This window comes from Orycteropus afer, unplaced genomic scaffold, assembly GCF_000298275.1.
Source record: "Orycteropus afer afer isolate SDZICR_OR568_19922 unplaced genomic scaffold, OryAfe1.0 scaffold00033, whole genome shotgun sequence".
NCBI classification, from domain to species: domain Eukaryota; kingdom Metazoa; phylum Chordata; class Mammalia; order Tubulidentata; family Orycteropodidae; genus Orycteropus; species Orycteropus afer.
The window spans coordinates 6,249,612-6,273,130 of record NW_006921620.1 but is presented as its reverse complement, the minus strand read 5'-3'; the positions used below and the strand labels follow the sequence as shown (position 1 = coordinate 6,273,130).

The window sequence follows — 23,519 nt, the reverse complement described above, 5'->3', positions numbered from 1 at the left end:
ACCTGACAACAGCTAAGATATCCCTTGTTCCACGTCCTCTTCTGAATCCGGCTTGAACCTCTGGAAGTTCTCTGTTGTTGTTAGGTGCCATCAAGTTGGCTCCAACCCATAGCAACCCCATGTACAACAGAATAAACCACTGCCCAGGCCTGCACCATTCTCAAAATTGTTGCTGTTTCAGCCCACTGTTGCAGCCACTCTGTCAATTTATCTCATTGAGGATCTTCCTCTTTTTTGCTAACTCTCTACTTTACCACCATCATGTCTTTCTTCAGGGACTGGTCTCTCCTGATAACACAGCCAAAGCACGTAAGACAAAGTCTCACCATTCTTGTATTTAAGGAACATTCTGACTCTACTTCTTCTAAGGCAGATCTGTTCATTCTCTGGCAATTGATAGTATATTAAATATTCTTTCCCAACACCATAGCTCAAAGGCATTAATTCTTTGTTGGTCTTACATATTCACTGTCCAGTTTTTGTGTGAATATGAGGTGATTCAAAATACCATGGCTTGGGTCAGGTGCACCATAATTCTCAAGTGATATCTTTGCTTTGTAAACAGGTCTTTTGCTGCAAATCTGCCCAATACATCACAGTATTTATTGACTGCTGCTTCTGTGGGCGCTGATTGTAGATCCAAGTAAAATGAAATCCTTGACAACTTCAATCTTTTCTACAGTGAATATGAGAATCTTCAAAATGACTTAAAATTGAAAGCAGATCAATATGACATGAGGGTGAGAAAATGTACTGAGTACCTACTATATATCAAAAACTATGTTAGAAGCTTTATATATATTTAATCCTCACAATAACCCTATCTTGGGGACATACTATAAATAAATAAGCCTATGAATAACTTAGGAGCTCTGGTAGCATAGTGCCTAACATACTTGACTGCTAACTAGAAGGTGGTCCAAACCACCACCAGTCACTCCTCGGAAGGAAGGTTGGGCAACCTACTTCCATAGTGATACCACCTAGGAAACCCAAGGAGGAGTCACTAAGAGTCGGGTCAGACTCGAGGGCACATAACAACAACAACAACATGAATAACTTGCTGAAAGTCATATAACAGATAAATGAAGAAGGCAGATTTTGAAACTAGTCTGGCTAGATTCAAAGCCCACATTCTCTCTTCCTATTTTAGACTTTTTAGCTATCGGGAAAATAGGCAGAGACACAGGCAGTAACATTTACTGAGTATTCCAAACATAGTTTCAAAATAAAAATATTTGTGGGTGAATTGAGACATTTTCTTTGAAGCAATATTGTAAGTAAATTTGATTTGAATTGTATTTTGACTATATTTAAAGTAAAGTTTACAGAAAATTAGAAGAAACTTAACAAAAATATAGAAGATATAAAAAGATGAATCAGGGGTACCATGTAGCAAACCAACAATACAAAGAGTCAGAAATGTGCAGGACTACTATTTCATAAAACTAATATCCTTGGTAATGTGTAGCATAGTGGTTAAGGCACTTGACTGCTAACCAGAAGGCTGGCGGTTCAAACCCACCAGCCACTCCTCGGAAGGAAGGTTGGGCAATCCTACTTCCGTAGTGATAACTGCCTCGGAAACCCAAGGAGGGGTCGCTATGAGTCAGGGCCAACTCGACGGCAAATAACAACAACAACAACAATATCCTTGGTAATGTGTATTTTCAAAAATAGCAAATACACACTAAAATACACACTGCATCAGCAGAGTGCCTTTTAAAATATACATTGTAACAGAAATAGATGTCCCAGACATTTTTGAGTTAATTTATATGACATCAATATACATAGAAAGGAATTTTTAGCAGCTGTAATACATTTTTCCTCACCTGTTTGTGATGAGACGGGAATTAACATATCTATATTCTCCTTCATACTTTTGCTCAGTTATTGTCATCTTACCAATGGGTCTTCTAAGTCGAGTTAGGAATAGCCCAGAGATAACCAAGTAAGCCATCATGCTTGCTGGACCCTATTATTATTGGGAGAGAAAGATATAAAAAGTTCAAGTTTTTGATAAATTCAGTAGATGCAAACATGTACAATTTTTAATAATAAACCCCAATGACTTTAGAACAAATTCCTTCTCTGATCAATTGTTTTTGATTATTTCTTTTCTGAAAAAACAATCACTGGATCTCTATACCTTTACTACTCATCTACCACTCCTCCAACCTCTGCAGTCTACCCCCTGGCTCTCCTGAATTTGCTTACCTAAAAACTAACCAGAGTCCTCATCCTAACTTTTCTCTAGCATTTAACATTCTTCTATTCCAAGAAAAAATTCTGTTGCAGTATTTGGCAACAGACTTCAGACTTCTTTTTCACCTTCTCTTACAATGTTAATATTCCCTGAGGCTCCTTCCTTAGCCTTTTTCTCACCCCAAATTTTTATCTCCATCATTCTTTATGAACCTAATATATTATTTCCAAATAAGTACCATACATCTTTGCTCAACTATGGTGTAGATGCCTCAAGCTCAATTCCCTAAATAAGCTTTATCTGGCCTTCCCTTCTTGTATATTGTGCTTCTTCCTGCTGTACCTTCTAACTTGGTAAGTGACATTAGCACCCATTGACCATCCTGAGAGAAGCTTCATTTTTATCCTTCCAATCTTATCACAGGCCCTTCCCTCATTCTTGTATTAGGAATATTATCTGCCATACAGAACCAACTGTTTCCTGAATATGCCACTCAGTGAGGTTATTCTTCTCTCTGGCAAGCCTACCATATCTAATGGATGTCTGTGTTATCCTCCCCAAAGCATTTCAAATATCCCCTCTAATTCTTTTGTGCACTAAGTAGTTTATTCAAGCTTTTACCATTAGACATATAATACTGCATTATAATTGTTTCACTACCTACATCTTTTACTACTATTCATCTTTTTATTCCAACTATCTAGCAAAATGTATGTGATATAGAATATTTGAGATTTTTTTTTTTAAAAATTAAATATGATTGATTCCATGCATTTCAACAACTACTGCAAGTATAGGCCAAAGAGATAACTAAAATATAACCTCAACCTTCAAGAAATAGAGAGTCCAATAATGGAAATATATGGAGATGTTACAGAAATATAGTAAGTACCAAACATAACACAGAGATAAGATAGATTAGGCCTACTCACTTTCTTCTAGTAAAAAGAACCTACAAGAATGATTAAATCTGGATCACAGGATATTAAGAGTTTAGGAAGACAAAAAATTCAAATAAAAAAACTGCATTCACCAGTATTTTGGAAAGCAACAAAAGCCACTATATAAATTATTTATTAAACAACTCCAAAATTTATGTACACATACATACACACATATATGCATAAAACAACTACACTATGATATGGCTGTGCTTTAAATATATAACAATATCACATATTAAATTACCAAAATTCAATGAGAATGCCTAGAGAAAACTGAAAGGTCTTACCATCACAAAATATCAGAGAAATAGGTAATAAGGCTCATGGGATAGGCAACCATTTACATTACTATAAAATAAACCTAAAACTGCTATAGCATTCTAAATCCTTTAACATTCTTATTAACATGGCTGCCTCTAAATCTCTTTTTAGATATCACTTTGCAACAATTAAGTATGTTCAATGTTGAAGCACTTCTCATTATTAACGCCACAACATTTTCTATATATCTGACTTGAGGAAAATTCAAAAACCAAACTGGAATGTATTTTAAAATCTCTAATACAATATTATTTTATAACTGGTCAGAGTTTTTTGGTACATCCTATGAAAATATATTCTTTGAGATGCAAAAAATTCTTATAGATGATCTAGCTATTCATAACATGGTATTACAGTAATTTAAAAGACAAAAATAAACTCACCTGAGCTCCGATTGCACTTGTTAATTTGAAGATATACAAAACTATATCCAAAAATGGCTGTAAATAAATATTAGAGCACAAAGAATTAAAACTAAAGAACTAGGATGCCTAGATGGATAGTTAATATGTTAAATGCAAAATGTTATTTAACACAGCATTATCAACATGCAGAGTTCTCACTGTATATAACATACTGGGCTAGGATTTCTTTGCTATTCATAAGGTTTTCCCCGGCCAATTCTTTGAGAAGTGGACAGCCTCTTCCTTCTTCCTAGTCTGTCTCAGTCTAGAAGTTGGGCTGTTACCTGTGCACCAGGTGCATTTTGCTGGGTTTTAAACACCAGAGGCTCAGCCTCAAAACTCATGTCTACATGTCACCACAGTAGGACAAACCGACAGACAAGTTTGTCTTGCTGTTGGAGACCTCTTGTATCACCCCCATCTGGGTCCCTATGGCTGACTGTTCCTCTGTCTGGCTCCCTGGCTTTTAATCCCCTTTCTCCTGCTCTTCTGGCCTGCTGCTTTGGGCGTCCCTGAGTTGTCTCTCCTCACCTGTATCCCTGGGGCTGATTTAGGTGGATTTAGATCAATGGCGACATAAAACAGTTCTTGTTTTCAAGAAACTTAAAATGTACAGCCTTAACAATGCCTACTGACCATAAAGTGGGAAAAACATATATCACTTTTCATCAACTAAGGTAGCTCTACTGTGGTAATTAGCCCTTAGTAAGTTAGTAATAGTGGCTCTACTGGCTTAGTGATTAAATAATTCAGCTGCTAACCAAAAGATCAATAGTTCGAACCCACCAGACGCTCCATAGGAAAAAGATAATGTAGTCTGCTTCCATAAAGCTTTACAACCTTGGAAACCCTGTATGGCAGTTCTATGTTGTTGTATAAGGTTGCTATGAGCCGCAATCAACTCACTGGCAGTGGGTTTGGTTTGGTTTAAGTTAGTAATTTCTCAATATAGCAGAAAGGCACTAAATAAAATAACCTGAGTTGTAACCCTAAATTTGCTACCAGTTTTTCTCGTCTCTATGTATCATCACCTGTAAAATGAGAAGCTCTTCTTGCTCTAAACATTGTTTGATTCCGTTACTTTGACAACATCCATGCATTGAAATAACTGAATGAGTCTGTGTCTAACCTTCTAACAGAAAACTTAAGATTCCAGAACTAAAAAATACACTAATGTTCTGTTCCTCACATATGGAAAAAATGCCACTGATGAAACATCAGTTGTACATATTTTGAGGTATTTTCCAAGAAACTGAAACTGTCTTTATTTACTTTGTATCTATCATCAAGTCACCTTTCTAATTAATACTTATCTCAGTATGAGGATAGATGGCTTGTTTTGTTAAATGGTTTGTACTGAAATGAATTTTTTTTTTTTGCTTTATAAATCATCCATATGCTAGATATAAAATTCAAGTACATTTAAAAGTTACTGACAAAAATAATGACTCATAATTTAAGTCAGAGTTCAAACAATTAGATTTAAAATAGGAAGCATACTGTAGTACATAAGCACCACTATAATTAATTGATAATGTTCTTCTTTATTACAGATGTGACAAGATCTGATCTTTAGACTGATGTAAAGAATACATAGTGTTAAGATCTTAAAAATATTACATCTACAAAATTAAAGTTTTATATATACAACCATCACCACTCCCACACAGAACAAACTTTAAAATGTGGTATTGAGGTAACACAAAGTTTAGTAATGAATTACTGAACCATCTGTAGTTCTCAGAGTTCCTTTAGTTTGGGATCAGTTAACAAAGGCTTCTGGAGAACTAAATAAGAAAGTCTGGCACGAAGTGGAAAGATATCTTAGTACAGTGTTGGGCAGGGGTATAGCTCTGAAGTACAGAGGAAATGCTGAGTAGACAGGTGCTAAAGGGGCAAGGAGGTCACATCTTCTGCCCTCCTCTAACACAAGAGGAAGACAGAATCACCATCAGCAGCCTAAGGCCTGTTCCTATAAAGCCAGACATGCCACTACCCTCCATACCTCTTACCAACCTTGACACCAACTGTCCCTTCTGCGGCACCCACCACCTCATTGCTGGGTTCGATAATTTGCTGCAGTGGCCACACAGAACTCACAGATTATGGGGTTTATTAGGGAAGCAACAGGCTACAATTCAACTTCAGGAACATGCTCAGGATACAGTTCCTTGATCAGGACAGTCTCCCTTCCGCTGTGCCCTTAGACACGCCTCTCTAGACCTTGGCCTCTCGGCCTGGCCTCTGCCTCTGCCTCTACCTCTGTGGGCCAGGTAAGCTTGCTACTCTGTCCCATGCCTCTTGGTTCCACTGCTGCTGTCTCTCAGCCGGGCATCTCTCTCAGCTGGCAGTGAGAATAGATTCTGTCTCTAGGAGGGCTCATTTTAAGCCTGGAAGCATAGCAAAACCAACCAATTCCAACATCAGAGATCTCTACACCTGAGACAGTAAGCTTTACAGAAGATTACTTCATGTTACAACAGAAATACCCAAGGTGGGTGACCTTAACAATCAGGAGTTTAAAAGCAGTTATTCACAATAATCCTGTAGGAGTTACAGAGACTATGGCTAAAAAAGCCATACCATGTAATTCACTACACTGCAACAATCTAACAGGTTCCCACCACATGTTCTAGTCAATGCAGGTGGTAATGGCGAAGAAGATGCATGAGCTAATGGCAAAGCTTAATGAGAAGACTATAGCAAAAGCTGTAAGGATGTTCAAAAAGATGAGTAAGACAAGTAAGAACTGAAGAAATTAGTAAGAAGAAAGAAAACTTGCTAATAATCAGAATCAAGAAGGAAAAGCAAAAATCAGAAAACTTCTGAAATAAACTTATGTCTTGGGAAAATTTTTTTGACTACTATTTAAATGACCTATTAAGGAGCTCTGGTGGTGTAGTAGTTGAAGCATTTGGCTGCTAACCAAAGATCAGTGGTTTGAACCCTATCACTCCATTGAAGAAATATGAGGCAGTCTGCTTTCTTAAAGATTTACAGCCTTGGAAACACAATGCGGGTCACTTTGAATCAGAATCAACTCAATGGAGTGAGTTTGGTTTTGGTTTAAATGACCTATTAGAATTATAGATACAAAGGCAGAGAAGTAGGCTGGTAGAAAGTCCTCATTTTTTGCCCATTCCAAAGAAAGGTGACTCAAGAGATTAGAGAAATTATCACACATCATTGATATCACACAAAAGTAAAATTATCCTGAGGATAATTCAAAAATGGTTGTAGAAGTACATCAACATGGAAATGTCAGATATTCAAGCCAGATACAGAAGAGGACATGGAAGGAAGGGTATCACTGCTAATGTAAGATGGATCTTGGCTGAAAGCAAAGAATACCAGAAAGATATTGACCTGTGTTTTATTGACTGTGCAAAGGCATTTGATTGAGTAAATCATAACAAATTATGGACAAGATTGCAAAGAATGCGAATTCCAGAACATTAATTGTGCTCATTCAGAACCCATGCATAGATCCAGAGGCAGTTGTTCCAACAGAACAAGAGGATACTGCATAGTTTACAACCAGGAAAGGTATGCATCAGGGGTATATCCTGTCACCATACTTATTCAATCTTTATGCTGACCAAATACTCCAAGATGCTGGACTATATGAAGAACATGGCATCAGGACTACAGGATGACTCATTTGCAATCTGAAATATGCAGATGACACAATCTTGCTTGCTGAAAGCAAACAGGACTTGAAGCACTTACTGATGAAGACCAAAGACTATAATCTTCAGTATGGATTGTACCTCAACATAAAGAAAACAAAAATCCTCACCACTGGACCAATAAACAACATCATGATAAATGGAGAAAAGATTAAAGTTGTCAAGCATTCCATTTTACCTGGATCCATAATCAAGACCCATGGAAGCAGCAGTCAAGAAATCAAGCAGTGTATTAGTGCCTTGAGCACATATGCTGGAAAAGACTTAATTAAAAGTGTTAAAAAGCAAAGATGTCACTTTGAGGACTAAAGTATGTTTGATCCAAGGCATGGTATTTTCAATAGTCTCACATACATATGAAAGCTGGATAATGAATAAGGAAGCCCAAAGAACTGATGCATTTGAATTACGGTGTTGGTGAAAAGTACTGAATAAACCATGGACTGCCAGAAGAATGAATAATCTATCTTGGAAGAAGTGCTGCCAGAATGCTCCTTAGAAGGAGGGATTGGGGGGCTGAGGGAGATGGTGAAACTTCATCTTCCGTACTTTCGTCATGTTTTCAAGAGGAATAGTCTCTTCAGAATGACATCCTGCTTGGTAAAGCAGAAAGTGAGTGAAAAAGAGGAAGACCCTCAATGAGACAGACTGACACTGGCTGCAACAACAGACTCAACTGTCTCAAACAGCACTGACTGTGAGGACGACCCAGGACCGGGTAGTTTTGTTCTGTTGTACATACGGTTGCTATGCTTGGCAATCGACTCAACAGCACGTAACAACAACAGAAACTCCTTGCCTAGTGTAATACATATGAAATTTGAAACATAAATTGACAGCTAGTTGTTGTTGTTGTTGTTATGTGCCGTCGAGTCGGCCCCGACTCATAGCGACCCCTCCTTGGGTTTCCGAGGCAGTATCACTACGGAAGTAGGATTGCCCAACCTTCCTTCCGAGGAGTGGCTGGTGGGTTTGAACCGCCAGCCGTCTGGTTAGCAGGCAAGTGTCTTAGCCACTATGCTACCAGAGCTCCTAGTAAGACATTAAATTATCAGTTGCTGGCCAAAGCAGCTCACAAATACATTTTAAAAGTACCAAAAAATACTATAATTAAAATTTTTGTAACAACTCTCATTTTCTTATAAAAGCATTAAATATTTATTTAGTATTCACTTACATTCTATGTAAATACATAGATTAAAAATTCAACAAATTAAAATTTTTAAAAAATAGAGAAACTTACCTTACTAAGATTTGAATACAGATCAACTACACTGTTACAAAATTTTTCTACATCTTGTGTAAGCAGCTGATCTGGATTAGCTATTCTGTTGTCCAGGTTTCCCATTTTATAATATGTGAAAGCCCTACAACAGCAATAAGAAATGATTTTTAAAATAAAACTAAGCAAACATTATTAACGTTATACCTCAATGCAAATTTATAGAAACATACAAGTTTAGAGCCAAAGGAAGCTATAAAGATAGTCCTTGTTTACTTTGCAAACAAGAAAGCAGGTCCAGAGAAGACAGACTTGCCAATTAATGGAAAAGCCAAGGGCACATTTCAAACACCTGAGGTATTTCCCTCTATGCTTAAGTCTCTAGCAGTTTTGTTGAAAAACATGTAAAAAATGTCTGTATCTCAGTATCAAAAATATTACTGTTCAATTTAAGTATTTTTAATATAAAAATAGTTTATCACTTACTGGAGATACTCCTCATAGAGGTATTTAGTGAGTCTTACTCGGAAGCACAGTTTGAGCTCATTTAACCCAAACTTCAAGAAGTTATTAACTAGAGAGATCTAAAACAAACAAACAAACAAACAAACAAACACATGTTATTAGTCTTGCTTCATTTCTACTTATATTTATTTTTCTATCATTTGCTGTGCCCTGAATCCCATGATTTTTATAGCTGATGGTCCAACTGATAGGATTCACTTTTGTTTTACAAATACAAAGAAAATGTGGTAAACTAAATGCAACTGGCTTTAATGGGTCCATGGTAAACTTTGCTTGGAACTTAATTTTAGAATATGCTAATATCCTATGAGAAGTACCTGGCCTTTTTTGGAAGGGGGTAAAATAAACAAGCCAAATCTGTTACTTTCTATCAGTGTAAAGACTTGCTTTTAAGAGTCCTGACATGTTTATATCGTATGTCCTAGTATCAGTACTACAACCCTAGATAACAGAATTCTATACACACTGTATCTGCATCTGTTAAAAAAAAACCACAATGTTTTATATACATGAATGCTATTTTCCAAATTATTTCTAGAGCCATCTTTACTACTCTTTTCTCTCATTATATTTATAAGATCAATCCTTCTACAATTCTGAACTCATGTATGCCTATGAATTTTCTCTAATAGTCTTTGCAAAGCACAAATGATCTATAACCCAAATGATGTTTTCAAATGGTCCTATCAGCTGACTTCTCAAGTATTAGCAATGCATAGTTATTTTCTTTTCTGACATAAATTAATAACTTAGTACTCCTTAATGGTGTTTCTTTGTTTTTTAATTTCAAATTGTTTTCTGCAATTATAAGAGATTTCCTTTCTTCCTTTTTAGAAAAATTTAAATACTGTCAAGCAGGACTGCATGGGTTGACAAACCACAAAAATATTTCATCTCTAGAAAAGTATTACTACACCAGAGGACTACTTTTACTTAAAAAATCTGAACCCTCATGAGATTCCTAGTGAATTGTAATACCATTCAACTCAGCTGCGCAATCTGGAAATCTGACAGGTATCCATGCCTCCATCTTCAAGCAGCCATCAAGTCCTACTGCTTTTAACTCAGTATTTTTATAACCTGTCTACTTCCTTCCACCTCAAATTACAATTCTAGTTTACTCTACCACCAACATCAATGATCAGGGTTATTATAACAAACCTTCTGCAGGTCATTCTCCACAATTCAGTCAGAATAAGCTCTTTAACATACTCATTTGACTATGACATTCTACTGCTTAAAATCCTTACATGGATCCTACAGCCCCAGCAATACAAGTCCCAATTCCTTGCTGTTCGTAAAGTTGCTATTATTGAATCTGCTCTTAACTCCTTAAAGCAACATAAAAAGTTCTTCGTAATAAGGCACATGCTTATTGTTCTAGTTTCATCTCCCAACCTCTCTACCACTGTTTCTGCTGCACTTACCCTAGAATCTTTAGTTTTTATTTGGCTACCAGTCTTCTTACACAAAGGAACCCTAGTGCGTAAAGGTTAAGTGCTTGGCTGCTAACCACAAAGTTGGTGGTTTCAACCTACCTACTGGTTCCACTGGAAAAAGACCTGGCAATCTGCTGCCATAAAAATTACAACCAAAGAGCCTGGTGATGCACACATCCCCACAGCAGGGAAATCCCTCCCAGAGACTAGACAGGGGCAAGTCCCTGAGGGAGTCTACCCCATTCTTTCCCCTTATGAAGGTATTAGCCATGCTGTTCCTATCCTTGTGTTTCTCTGTTGTATTGCTGACCACCTTGCCTCTGCTGACTTAAATTTTCTTTAGAAGGGCAAATATTGCATGTTCACATTTACATGAAATATATAGAGCTGGCAAATGCATACAGCAAAAGTTTATTAGTGGTAATTAGGGTCTAGGAGTTCTGGTAGCATAGTGCCTAAGGCTTTTGACTGCTAACCAGATGGCTAGTGGTTCAAACCCATCAGCCAGTCCTCAGAAAGAAGGTTGGGCAATCTACTTCCATAGAGATACCACCTCAGAAACCCAAGGAGGGGTCACTATGAGTTGAATCAACTTGACAGCAGTGAGGTTTTTTTTTTTTTCTCTTTTCCTGGTCTAGGGGCAGAAGGAAAAGGTGTTACTACTAAATGGGCATTGAGCTTCTGTTTAGGGTCATGAAAAACATTTGGAAACGGATAGAGGTGATGGTTGTACAACATAGTAAATATAATTAATGTCACTGAATTGTACACTTTAAAAAAAAAAAGGTTAAAATGGCAAATGTTTTGTTATATATATTTTACAACACACACACAAAAATAGATACCATGATAACCAAGAAAGCCCTATGGAGCACTTCTACTCTGTCATGCAGGGTCGCTATGTGTCAAGATCCACTTGATAGCACCTAACAACAGTAACCTCTTATACAAAGAACTCAGTTCAGATGTGTGACCTGCCCTAGAAAAGTCTTTCCTAATACCTCCAACAAGGTGGTACGATGGTTAAAAAGCTAGGCTGCCAACCAAAAGTTTAGCAGTTTGAATTCACCACTGCTCTGTGGGAAGAAGATGTGGCAGCCAGTTTACATAAAGATTACAACCTTAGAAACCCTATGGGGCAGTTCTACTCGGTCCTAGAGGGTCGCTATGAGTCAGAATCAACTTGACGGCAGTAGATTTGGTTTGGTTTTTGAATCCCTCCAGCACTAGGCTAAATGCCTTTCATATGTACTCCACAAAATCTGGCTGCAGCATGAGGAACTGCAAGTGTTCCCCAGTACAATGCAAGATCCTTTAGGGCAGGGCCTGTGTCTTCACCACTGTCCTCAGTATCTACTAGTATGGTATCTGGCATAAAGCAGATGTTAAATTTATGATTTAATAAATACTGGTAAGTACACAGGCATTTTTCAATGCAATATATGGTCTACTAGATGCTATTCTTGTTAGTTGCCTTCAAGTAGGCCCCTGACTCATGATGATCCAACACACAACAGGATTGGACTTTTGTAATTCATGGAACTTTCACTGGCAAATTTTTTTAGGTAGATCGCAAGGACTTTCTTCTGAAGAACCTCTGGGTGGACTAGAGCTTCCAATCTTGCAGTTAGCACCCAAGCACATTAACCTTTTGTACCACTCAAGGACTTCAACAAAAATCACAGTAGTGTCTAATCCTATATGGCAAGGCATTTTTCTTTTGTTAGCCAAAACATCTAACTTTGCCAAGTACAGTGACAGAATTACATCAAATAAAAAATTATGTCAAACAAAAGCGTTCACTTAGCCTATTTCACAGATTTTAGAATTGGACAAAACTAATTCAAATGAGGGCACCAGGGTCCAGAGTTAGCAAGTAACTTACCCAAAGGCACAATTTCTTTGTTGAGAAACGCTGAATACTGTCAATGATTAAACAGTGTTCAAAATATGACATGCTATTTTTACATCAGGGTTTTGTTTTTTGTTTTGTTTTGTTTTTTGAGTCAGCTCTAGGATAGTACCAATGCCTAAATATTATATTTTTTTATGCAAACAAAGTGTGAATTATACAGTTGCTGTTGCTGTTTTCCAAACTGTGCTACCTCCTCCTATGTTAGGTTCCTATGCATGCTATGTGCATTATGTTTGTGCATGCCATTTATATTGGTGTGTTATGAGCAAAGAAATACAGTAAGCAATGAAGAACAGTGAGGGACGGGAGCTTTGTAATTTTATAATCCAATTGGCCACATGATGTCCAACTTTGCTTATATAAGGGCAATAACTGCTACCATGCCCATTTATAAACATCCCCAGGCATTTCCAATAGGAAAGAACATAGCTAGAAGCTACTGACAGGGTTATGTTCTCTACCAGGTACTGAGCGTCACCAACACCTTTCTAGTCTGGTTCCCTCCAGCCAACGCCTTGTAACATCTTTTGCCCTATTTCACTTGACATTTGCTTTTAGATGATGATTAGGTTTTTAGAATGTAAAGACTGAATCTCTTCTGAAAATGAAAAGGCTGAGGATTTCTGGTACTGAGAATACTGCCCACCCCTTACCTGACCAGAAGAAGAAGTTAATCTGTTATCTAATTAACTTCTACCCTAAGGCATTACCACTCTCATGAGCTAATATTTAAGAATAAATATTATGGTAAATCTTGGCATTTGTCTTTAAAGCTACGCCTCTACACACACACACACACACACACACACACGGGAATCTCTCTCTTCTCTTAAATAAGAACACAGAATGAAAGCAACATCATTCTATACACTCAGAAATGCAGCCCAAATCTTCAGGTCTCTGACCCTACACAATTAGAATGTGTTAGGTTTTTGCTGTTGTTTTTAAATAAATGCTTATTTTTCTATTACAAGCTATTAGGTCTTTAAAGAAAATTCTCAAATTACCCAATTTGTCCTTAAACACAATTAGAATATTTTTTTCTAGTATTTTACATATGGGGCTTTGTTTTTAACATACTTTATTTTTAAGTTTAGATCTTAAGCATTTTTTCCATATTCCTGATATATTCACAAATCATACTGGAATTTAAGCAATTTCTTTTACCCAACTGTATGATTATTTTGCATCTCCCCCATAGATTTTATAAATATTCTATTTTCTACCATACATAGATATACCTGAATATAATTTCTGTCTCTCCCGTAGCAGTCTGGTGTTTCTTTCCTATAATCTCTTAAAGACTCAAGTTTGATTTTGTGGTCTTCTACTGAATCTCAATCTATAACTGATATCTATATTTCTTTTATTTATTTTAAAAGACCTAAAATAATGTATTCCTTTCCTCAAGATTTATTAGGCTACAATTTCTGACATTTTCAATTTAATTCCATTTCACAATCAAGGTTCTCTTTTCCACCCCCAAAATAATTCCAACCTAAAAGTACATAATTGGTTCATGCTACTGTAATAGTCTATGATCTAAAGCAGTAGTTCTCAACCAGGATAATTTTGTGCCCCCAGGGACATCTGGCAATCTCTGGAGACATTTTTGGTTGTCTCAACTGGATGGGGATGAGGTACTACTGGCATCTAATGCATAAAGGCCAGAGGTATTGCAAAATGCCCTAAAATGCACAGGACAGCTTCCACAACAAAGAATTATCGAACCCAAAATGTCAATAGTGTCATGAGAAATTCTGGCCTAGAGGTAAAAAAAAAATCACCCACAAATGTATACTATAAATGAAAATGAACCAAAATTCCTTCTGGTATAAAGGTTTATACTGAAAAATTCTGCTATAAACTATAAAACTAAACTTAAAATAGGAATTTAGTAGTATCATAAATCTTTAAAGAATTTAGTATTAATTATTAATTCATAAGGATTTAATAAGATGTAATTTTTTCCTATTTAAGTAAGATTTTTAAAGAATTACACTTACGAGTGGCATGGCAGCGATGAAGTTGAATAAGTATCTCTTGAAATCTTTTCTGCTACGACCAATGATACCACTGCAAACCACCACATGCAATGCATTAGTTGCAAAAGAAGCAAAACATAACATCAAGACGATTTTGGTAAACCTATAAAATTATTCTTGGGAATTTTTATTGAATCAAAAGAATCAGTAAGAAACAAAGTTGCAAAAAAGTTTTTTCTTATAAAAACATGTTTGCAACTTTTGAAATTTTATCATTTTAAACAGATTGCTGCAAACAACAAAACTAGGAATGAGAATGAAAATTAGTTATTTACTTAGTAAAAGTGCCCATTTTAAAAAAAAAAAAAAAGGCTTAAGCTGCTGTTACTGACTGAACTGTTGTTGTTGTTGTTGTTATGTGCCATCGAATCGGTCCCGACTCATAACGACCCCTCCTTGGGTTTCTGAGGCGGTATCACTATGGAAGTAGATTGCCCAACCTTTCTTCTGAGGAGTGGCTGAACTGTCTCCCCAAAAATAGTGTTGGTCAGTGGTTTGAACTTTCAGTCACTCCATAAGAAAAAGATGTGGTAGTCGGCTTATAGTATTGGAAATCCTACAGGTAGTTCTACTTTGTCCTAAAGGGTTCCTATGAGTTGGAACAGACTCAGTGGTAATAATGGGTTTGGTGTTTTTTGTAACTGTGGTTGTAAGCCTATTCGGGAATGGGTTTTCTCTGTTATGTTAATGAGGAAGTGTTAGTATAGGGTAATTGTTAAAATTAATCTCTTTGGAGATAAAAAAAAGGGCAGTTGAGGGATGATAGATGCCTTGCCATATGCGATCTCCAAGGAACCAAGAAACAGAAGGTAAAAAGAGACAAGCCATTCTCCCAGAGCCAACAGAGAAAGTCTTCCCCAAGAGCCAGTACCCTAAATTTGGACTTCCATCCTCCTAATTTGTGAGAAAATAAATGTCTGTTTGTTAAAGCCACCCACTTGTGGTACTTCTGTTATAGAAGCAGTAGATAACCAAGACAAATGCCATAAAAGAAGTTTAGATGGCAAGAAAACAATGAAAAACTATAGACCCAGGAATGCATTACTATGGATAAAACAAACATAAAATACCATTTGTTTTTTTAAAAATATTTTAATGTCCTGATTTTCATCTGTGTGAACTAAAGGCAAGATGAGGGAATAAAACTTTCTGTAAAGGGTCTAGAATAAATATTTTAGGCTTTGTGGGACCAAAGTTCTGTGTTGCCACTACTCAAATGCTGCCACAGAAGAACAAGCGCAAGCAAAAGTGAGTGTAGCTGTGTTCCAGTAAAATTTTGCAAAACAGGCAGCAGCAGGATTTGGAAGATTGTAGTTTGCAGACCCTGGGACTAAATGCTGGATTCGGAATAGACAAGTAGGGTTCCTTGGAGTCTCAGAATGATTCTATGGAGGTTTCTGTTCCTTTAACATTTTACAACTAGACCAGCTCCTCTTTTATGTTTTTTTTTTTTTTTAAATAGGTTTTCACATTTAACTGTTTTAAAATATACAGTAAGAATTTATTTAAAATAAGGGCTCTATTACTTCAAAAAAAAGTTTGGAAATAGTTATGTCATGCAAGCAAAGAATCTTTGAATCCCGTGTCTTTGATGAGCTAAAAAGAAATAAATTATGTGATCATACAATTCTTTTTTCAAATAACATTAATATTTTCAAATGTAAATAAAATCTATTCTGAGAAACAGCGGACTAAATGATTTAAACCTTGTGCCCCCCAAAAAATGGCTGGTATAAGACAGAAATATAATTTGATTTTTATCATGGAGTAGGTGAATAATATCAAGTACCATCATTGTCTTTTAGAGAAAAAATGTTTCTTTGTCAAATAAACTTGGGAAACCCTGGATTACAGAAAGTTAACAGAGGTCTTTACCAAACAATTTCTCAAAGTTTTTAATACATAATATATGAATTCTAACCCTCTGAGATTAGAGATGTTATACTTCCTCCAGCTAGTATTCCACAAAACAAACTTCAGGAAATGTTGCTTTAGACTGATAGAAAAATTATAGTCAAATTTTGATATAACTTTTAAAAAGCAAAAATCAAAAAAAAAAAAACCTGCTGAACTAGACAGAAGTTAAAATAGAACTACAAAAAAGAAAACTGTGTATAAGCAATAACAATATTAGAAACATGAAGCAATTAAGAGAGTATAAAACATTTAGAGATTTAGTTAAAATTGTTTGAACCAAACTGTACAAAACCAAAGTGCTTCAATGGTGCCCAAGCTATGAACCACACAGGATTATAAAACTATGGTAAAGCACATGCCATCATTCAGCAATAGTTTACCATTGGAGTAGCAGCTATGAATTTAAAAAATGGTTCCTTGAAGAAAGCCTTATTTCTGCTTATTATTCCACTGCAAATAATAATAATAATAATTAACAAAGAGTAATCTGTAAGAGCCCTAATCATTATTACTTCTAAATATATGTATTACAATCTTTACAAACAATACTTAAAAAATTTTAAAATGCTGCTTGCAGCCAACTGAGTGAAAAGAAAATACATATTTATAATTAGACACAACAGCAAGAGGGAATGAAGCATTCTCCTCTACATCAGGAAATCACTAGTTTCTATCTTAAAGGACTCTGTCTTGTTAAGATTTGCCCGTCCTTCAAAGTCACTCAAACTCACTCACTACCATCAAGTCGATTCTGACTCATAGTGAATCCTATTGGGTTTGCAAGGCTGTAAATCTTTATGGAAGCAGACTGCTTCATCTTTCTTCTGCAGAGCAGCTGATGGGTTCGAACCACTGACCTTTTGGTGAGTAGCCCAATGCCATGACCACTACACCACCAGAGCTCCTTTCCAAAGTCATTAGTCACTCACTGCTAATAAGCATAAAAAATGAAAATGATATTAAAATGAAGTACATTAGGAATGATAATGAGTCTCTGAGACTCTTTTAGCAAAAATACACTAATCTAAACTTACTTTGGAAGAGGCAAAAAGGAAGACAGATAAATCTATTCACAAGGTAGCTTTAGCAGCAAGCTAGAGAAACGTGTTAAGTTTTTAAATAAAATTATTATGAATTCTCAATATTTTTAAAGGTTTAATTTAATCAACTACCAATGTAAAAATTGTTAAGTCAAACAATTAACTTTAAAATTACTTCTACAATTGGTAAATCTGAGTTAAGTGTGTAAGTAAGCTACTTGAAACTTCTCTGTAAGTCTGAGATTACACCAAAATAATGTTTTTCAAAAAGACGATGTGAGACACTCATAGACAAAATGAAAACCAAACAAAAAATCTCATGGAAAAAAAAATTTTTTTTTAAGCTAACATTTAAATTGGTATTATAAGGAATACACTCTTTATTAACAGGTAAACGGTAAATAGCTATAATAATAACCCTAGATATTCAATTATTTTTTAACTTTCTAAATTCAAAATTCAACTGCAATGACTGAGTAATGTAATATATAGAATAGCATAATAAAAAATAATATTAAAAGTACTGTCTTCAGAAACAGAAGACTAAAATTTTCTTTCTTGATAATAAAATCATTGTGTTCCTCTTAAATGCTTTGATACTTTCCTCCAAATTATCTCATTTTATTTCATTAAAATAAAACCAATTACAGCACTTCTTATACTGCATTATCATTTTCTGTTTACATGGAAGTTGAGTCTATCCAGAGGCAGCTCTGAAAAAGACTTGGCAATCAATTGCCATAAAATGAGCCATTGAAAATGCCAAGGAATACAGTTCTATCCTGATATACATGGGGTTGCCATGAGTCAGGATCAATTCATTGGCAGTTGGACTGGTAACCCTCGATATACTGTGAGCTCAGTGAGTCTTGGTACAGGGTCTCTCCTGTTCACTGGTATATCCCATCATTATAAACACTCAATAAATATTTACTCAATAAATAAATAAATACATAATTTGACCTAGTATATTATGCCTAATTTAGAATTAAGGTACTACTTAAATATGAAACACACCAGTATTTCATACATATAGGAGGAAGGTGAAAGAAAAGGTACCTTTCAATAAGTGTCCCATTTTGAATCATCCAAACATCACAATATGTTCGAGAAACCAGCATGACAGCAATAAGTATCAAGTAACCTGTCTAAAAAAAAGCAAGTACTATAAATTAAACAAATGCATTTTTAGAAAGTTAAATGTTATCTTCATAAAGATTTTTGGTTTCCAAATTCAAAATTCCACCACTCATCTGTCACTGTGTCATACTGTGCTGGCCTGCATGTTGTGAGGCTGGAGGCTATACGATCAACATTTCAAATACCAGCAGGGTCACCCATAGTAGACAGGTTTCAGTGGAGCTTCCAGACTAAGACTGGGAAGAAGGAAGGGGCCATCCACTTCTCAAAGAATTGGCCTGTGAAAACCTTATAAACAGCAGTGAAACAGTGTGTTATATATTATTACTGGAAAACTATGAACAGCCATGAAATACTGTCTGATACAGTGCCAGAGATGAGCCCCTCAGGTCAGAAGGCACTCAAAATAATGACTGGGGAAGAGCTGCCTCCTCAAAGTAGAGTGGACCTTAATGAGGTGGATGGAGTAAAGCTTTCAGGACCCTCATTTACTGATGGGGCATGACTCAAAATGGAAAGAAACAGCTGTAAACATCCACTAATAATTGAATGTGGAATGTACAAAGTATGACTCTAGGAAATGTGGAAGTGATCCAAAAAGAAATGGAATGCATAAAGATCAAAATCTTAGGCATTAGTGAGCTCAAATGGATGACTGGCATTGGTCATTTTGAATCAGACAATAATAAGATTCTATGCTGGGAATGACAAAGTGAAGAGGAATGGCATCACATTCACTATCACAAAGAATGTTTCAAGATCTATTTTGCACTACAATGCTGTCAGTGATAGGATAATATCCATACGCCTACAAGGAAAATCAGTTCATATTACTATTATTCAAATTTATACACCAACCGCTGAAGAAACTGAAGATATTTACCAACTTAATGCTGAAATTGACCAAACATACAATCAAGATGTATTAATGATTACTGGTGACTGAAATGTGAAAGTTAGAAACAAAGAAGACTCATCAGTAGTTGGATATATTACGGCCTTGGTGATAAAAATGACACCAGAGATCACATGATAGAATTCTGCAAGACCAATGACTTATCCATTGCAAATACCCTTTTCAATAATATACACATGAACCTCTCAAGATGGAATACACAGAAATCTGATCAACCACATTTGTGTAAAGAGGCAATGGAGAAGCTCATTATCTTCAACCAAAACAAGGCCAGGAGCTGCTGTGGAAAAGATGATCAATTACTCATATAAAAAAAGTTCAAGAAGAAGCTGAACACAATTAAAACAAGTCCATGAGAGCCAAAATACAATCTTGATTATATCCCACCTGAATTAAGAGACTATCTGAAGAATAGATCTCATGCATTGTATACCAGTAACTGAAAACCAAACGAGTTGTGGGATGACATCAAGAACATTATACATGATGAAAGCAAAATGTCATTAAAAAGAAAGGAAAGGAAGAAAAGGTCAAAATGGATATCAGAAGACTGAAACTTGCTCTTGAACAGTAGCTAAAACAAATGGAAGAAATGACAAGATAAAAGAGTTGAACAGGAGATTTCAAAGAGCAGCTCAAAAAGACAAAGTCAATTATTATAATGAAATGTGCAAAGACCTGGAGTTAGAAAGCCAAAAGGGAAGAACACTTGGCATTTCTCAAGCTGAAGGAACAAAAGAAAAAATTCAAGCCTCAAGTTGTAAAATTGAAAGATTCTACAGGAAGCATCAAAAGAAGAAGGAAGGAATACACAGAGTCATGGTACAAAAAATAATTGGTCGATGTTCAACTGTATCAGGAGGTGGCATATGATCTAGAAACAATGGTATTGAAAGAAGAAGTCCAAGCTGCACTGAAGATATTGGGGAAAAATAATGCTCCAGGAATTGATGGAATACCCACTGAGCCATTTCAACAAATGGATGCTGCACTGGAGGCATTTACTTGTCTATGCCAAGTAATTAGGAAAATAGTTACCTGGCCAACTGACTTGAAAAGATCCATTATCTGTGCCTACTCCAAAGAAAGATAGTCCAACAAATGTGGAAATTATCGAATAATATCATTAATATCAACACAAGTAAAATTTTGCTGAAGATAATTCAAAACTGGTTGCAGCAGGATATTGACAGAGAACTTCCAAAAAGGTCAAGCTGGATTCAGAAGAGGACAAGAACAGGGGATATCATTGCTGATGTCAGATGGATCTTGGCTGAAAGCAAAGAATACCAGAAAGATGTTTACTTGTGTCTTATTGACTATGCCAAAGCATTTGACTGTGTGGATCATAAAAAATTCATTGTGAAGAATGGGAATTCTAGAACACTTAACTGTGCTCATGAGGAATCAGAGCAGGAGCTACCATTTAAATAGAATAAGGGGATACTGCATGATTTATAATCAGGAAGGATGTGCGTCAGGGTTGTATCCTTTCACCATACTTATTCAATCTGTATGCTGAGCAAATAATCCAAAATCCTGGACTATATGAAGAAGAATGTGGCATCAGGATTGGAGGAAGACTCATTAACAACCTGTGATATGCAGACAACACAACCTTGGTTGCTGAAAGTGAAGATGACTTGAAACACTTACTGAAGAAGATTAAAGACTGCAATGTGCAGTATGAATTACACTTTAACATAAAGAAAATGAAAACCCTCACAAGTGGAACAATAAGCAGCATCATGCATGATAAATGGAGAAAAGATTGAGATTGTCAAAGATTTCATTTCACTTGGATCCATAATCAACACCCATGGAAGGAGCAGTCAAGAAATTTACATCATATTACATTGGGCAAATCTTCTGCAAAAGACCTCTTTAAAGTGCTGAAGAGCAAAGATGTTACTTTGAAGACTAATGTGTGCCTAACCCAAGCCATGGTATTTTCAATCACCTTGTATGCATGTGAAAGCTAGACAATGCATAAAGAAAGTCCAAAGAAGAATTGATTCTTTTGAAATGTGCTGTTGGTGAAGAATACTTCAAGTACCATTGATGAATAACAAATCTGTCCTGGAAGAAGTGCAGCTGGAATACTCTTTGGAAGTGAGAATGGCCCGAATTTGTCTCATCTACTTTGGTCATGTTGTCAGAAGGGATCATTCCCTAGAGAAGGATATCATGCTTTGTAAAGTCAGGGTCAGCAAAAAAGTGGAAGACCCTCAACAAGATGGATTGACACAGTGGCTGTAATGACAGGCTCATGTATAGCAAGGACTGTGAAGATGGTACACAACCAGGCAGTGTTTCATTCTATTGTAACCAAAGTGTGTGTTCTTTTAGAGTCACTATGAAGCAGAACCAACTTGACAGCACCTAATAACAACAAACTCAAAGTTTTACTCTAGCTTTGATACAGTTGGCTGACATTTTACCTCTGTTGTTGCTGTTAGGTGCCATCGATTCAGCTCCAATGCATAGCAACTCTATACAAAAAACCCAAACTCACTGCCGTTGAGTCAATTCCGACTCATAGTGACCCCTCCTTGGGTTTCCGAGGTGGTATCTCTACGGAAGTAGACTGCCCAGTCTTCTTTCCAAAGAGTGGCTGGTGGGTTTGAACCGCCAACCTTCTGGTTAGCAGTCAAATGCCTTAGGCATTATGTCACCAGAGCTCCCATAGCGACTCTATGAACAACGGAATTTAAATGGAATTTTAAAATGTTATATAAATGAAAAAGGCCTCATAGATCATTTACTCTAACTTCACCATCCAGAATTCACAAGTGAGTCTCTAGAAGACGAAATGAGTTGCCTTCATATAATTAATCAATTATAGGCATTAAAGGTATAACTAATTACTTGCATCATAGTCTACTGTGATTTTCTTATGCATTTAATATATAACTTTAATTTTTCAAAAACAGTAATAGCTGCCAATATGTAGTTAAAGTAACAAATGGTGAAGCCTAAAATTTTTACCTAAATAAAATTAATTTGGTACAATTTGCTAGAAAAATCTGTAATGATGCCCATGTCCCTAACAAGACTTTCAATTTCCTTTATAAAGTAAGAGTTACACATATAAAGTAATGAGAAAACAGACAATTGTAAGCAAGCATATTTGCATCATTTCATGTGTTAAGTGGTGGTGATAAGCTCAGGGTAGCAAAATAAAACTACAGCATTAATAATGTCAATATTAGACATAACTTTTTTTCTTTTTACTCTGACATTCAAATTCACAGCATGAGGAATAAATTCTTTATTAACAGGTAAATGGAAATAATAATCCTCTATATTCAATTGTTGTTTTCTAGGTTTCTAAGTTCAAAATTATCAATTGAATGACTAATTGAATTACTAATGTAATAAGTAGAAGAGTGTAATGAAAAAATAAATTGTTAGAAGCACTGGCTTCAGAAAGGGAAAGAAGAATCTTAAAAAACATTAATTTTCCTTTCTATCCCTACCTCCCATCTTCTGTGATTTCTATAGGAGGTTTATTTCATTTTCTTGAACTGGGGTTAAAGGTCTGTTTTTGTCTCCATCAAAAATAGTACATGACCAAATGTGAGTGACCAATATGGCAGCACTGAGGATGAGAAAGACATAGAGAGGTCCATGGGAGGTACAGACAACAAAGATGAACCCTTTTGCACATACAGTACTGTGTTATCAGTGAAGGAAAACATGGGTATATGGGTGGATAGATGGGTGGACAGGCTGAACTATTAGGTATGTCTATGAAATGGGGAGTGTATCCAAGAACATGTATAGGGTTGGC

The 23,519-nt window shown here is 36.0% G+C and overlaps 1 protein-coding gene across 1 annotated transcript in view; it reads right to left on the bottom strand.

Moving 5' to 3' along the window:
• ABCD3 (ATP binding cassette subfamily D member 3) overlaps positions 1–23,519 on the bottom strand; it is a 176,226-nt gene that overhangs the window by 42,614 nt on the left and 110,093 nt on the right. The window contains exons 4-9 of the mRNA XM_007936070.2: positions 18,730–18,818; positions 14,675–14,744; positions 9,276–9,373; positions 8,811–8,934; positions 3,858–3,914; positions 1,836–1,978 (exon numbers count right to left, since the gene is read on the bottom strand). Of these exons, the coding sequence (XP_007934261.1) occupies positions 1,836–1,978; positions 3,858–3,914; positions 8,811–8,934; positions 9,276–9,373; positions 14,675–14,744; positions 18,730–18,818 (581 nt within the window). The remainder of the gene's footprint in view (positions 1–1,835; positions 1,979–3,857; positions 3,915–8,810; positions 8,935–9,275; positions 9,374–14,674; positions 14,745–18,729; positions 18,819–23,519) is intronic.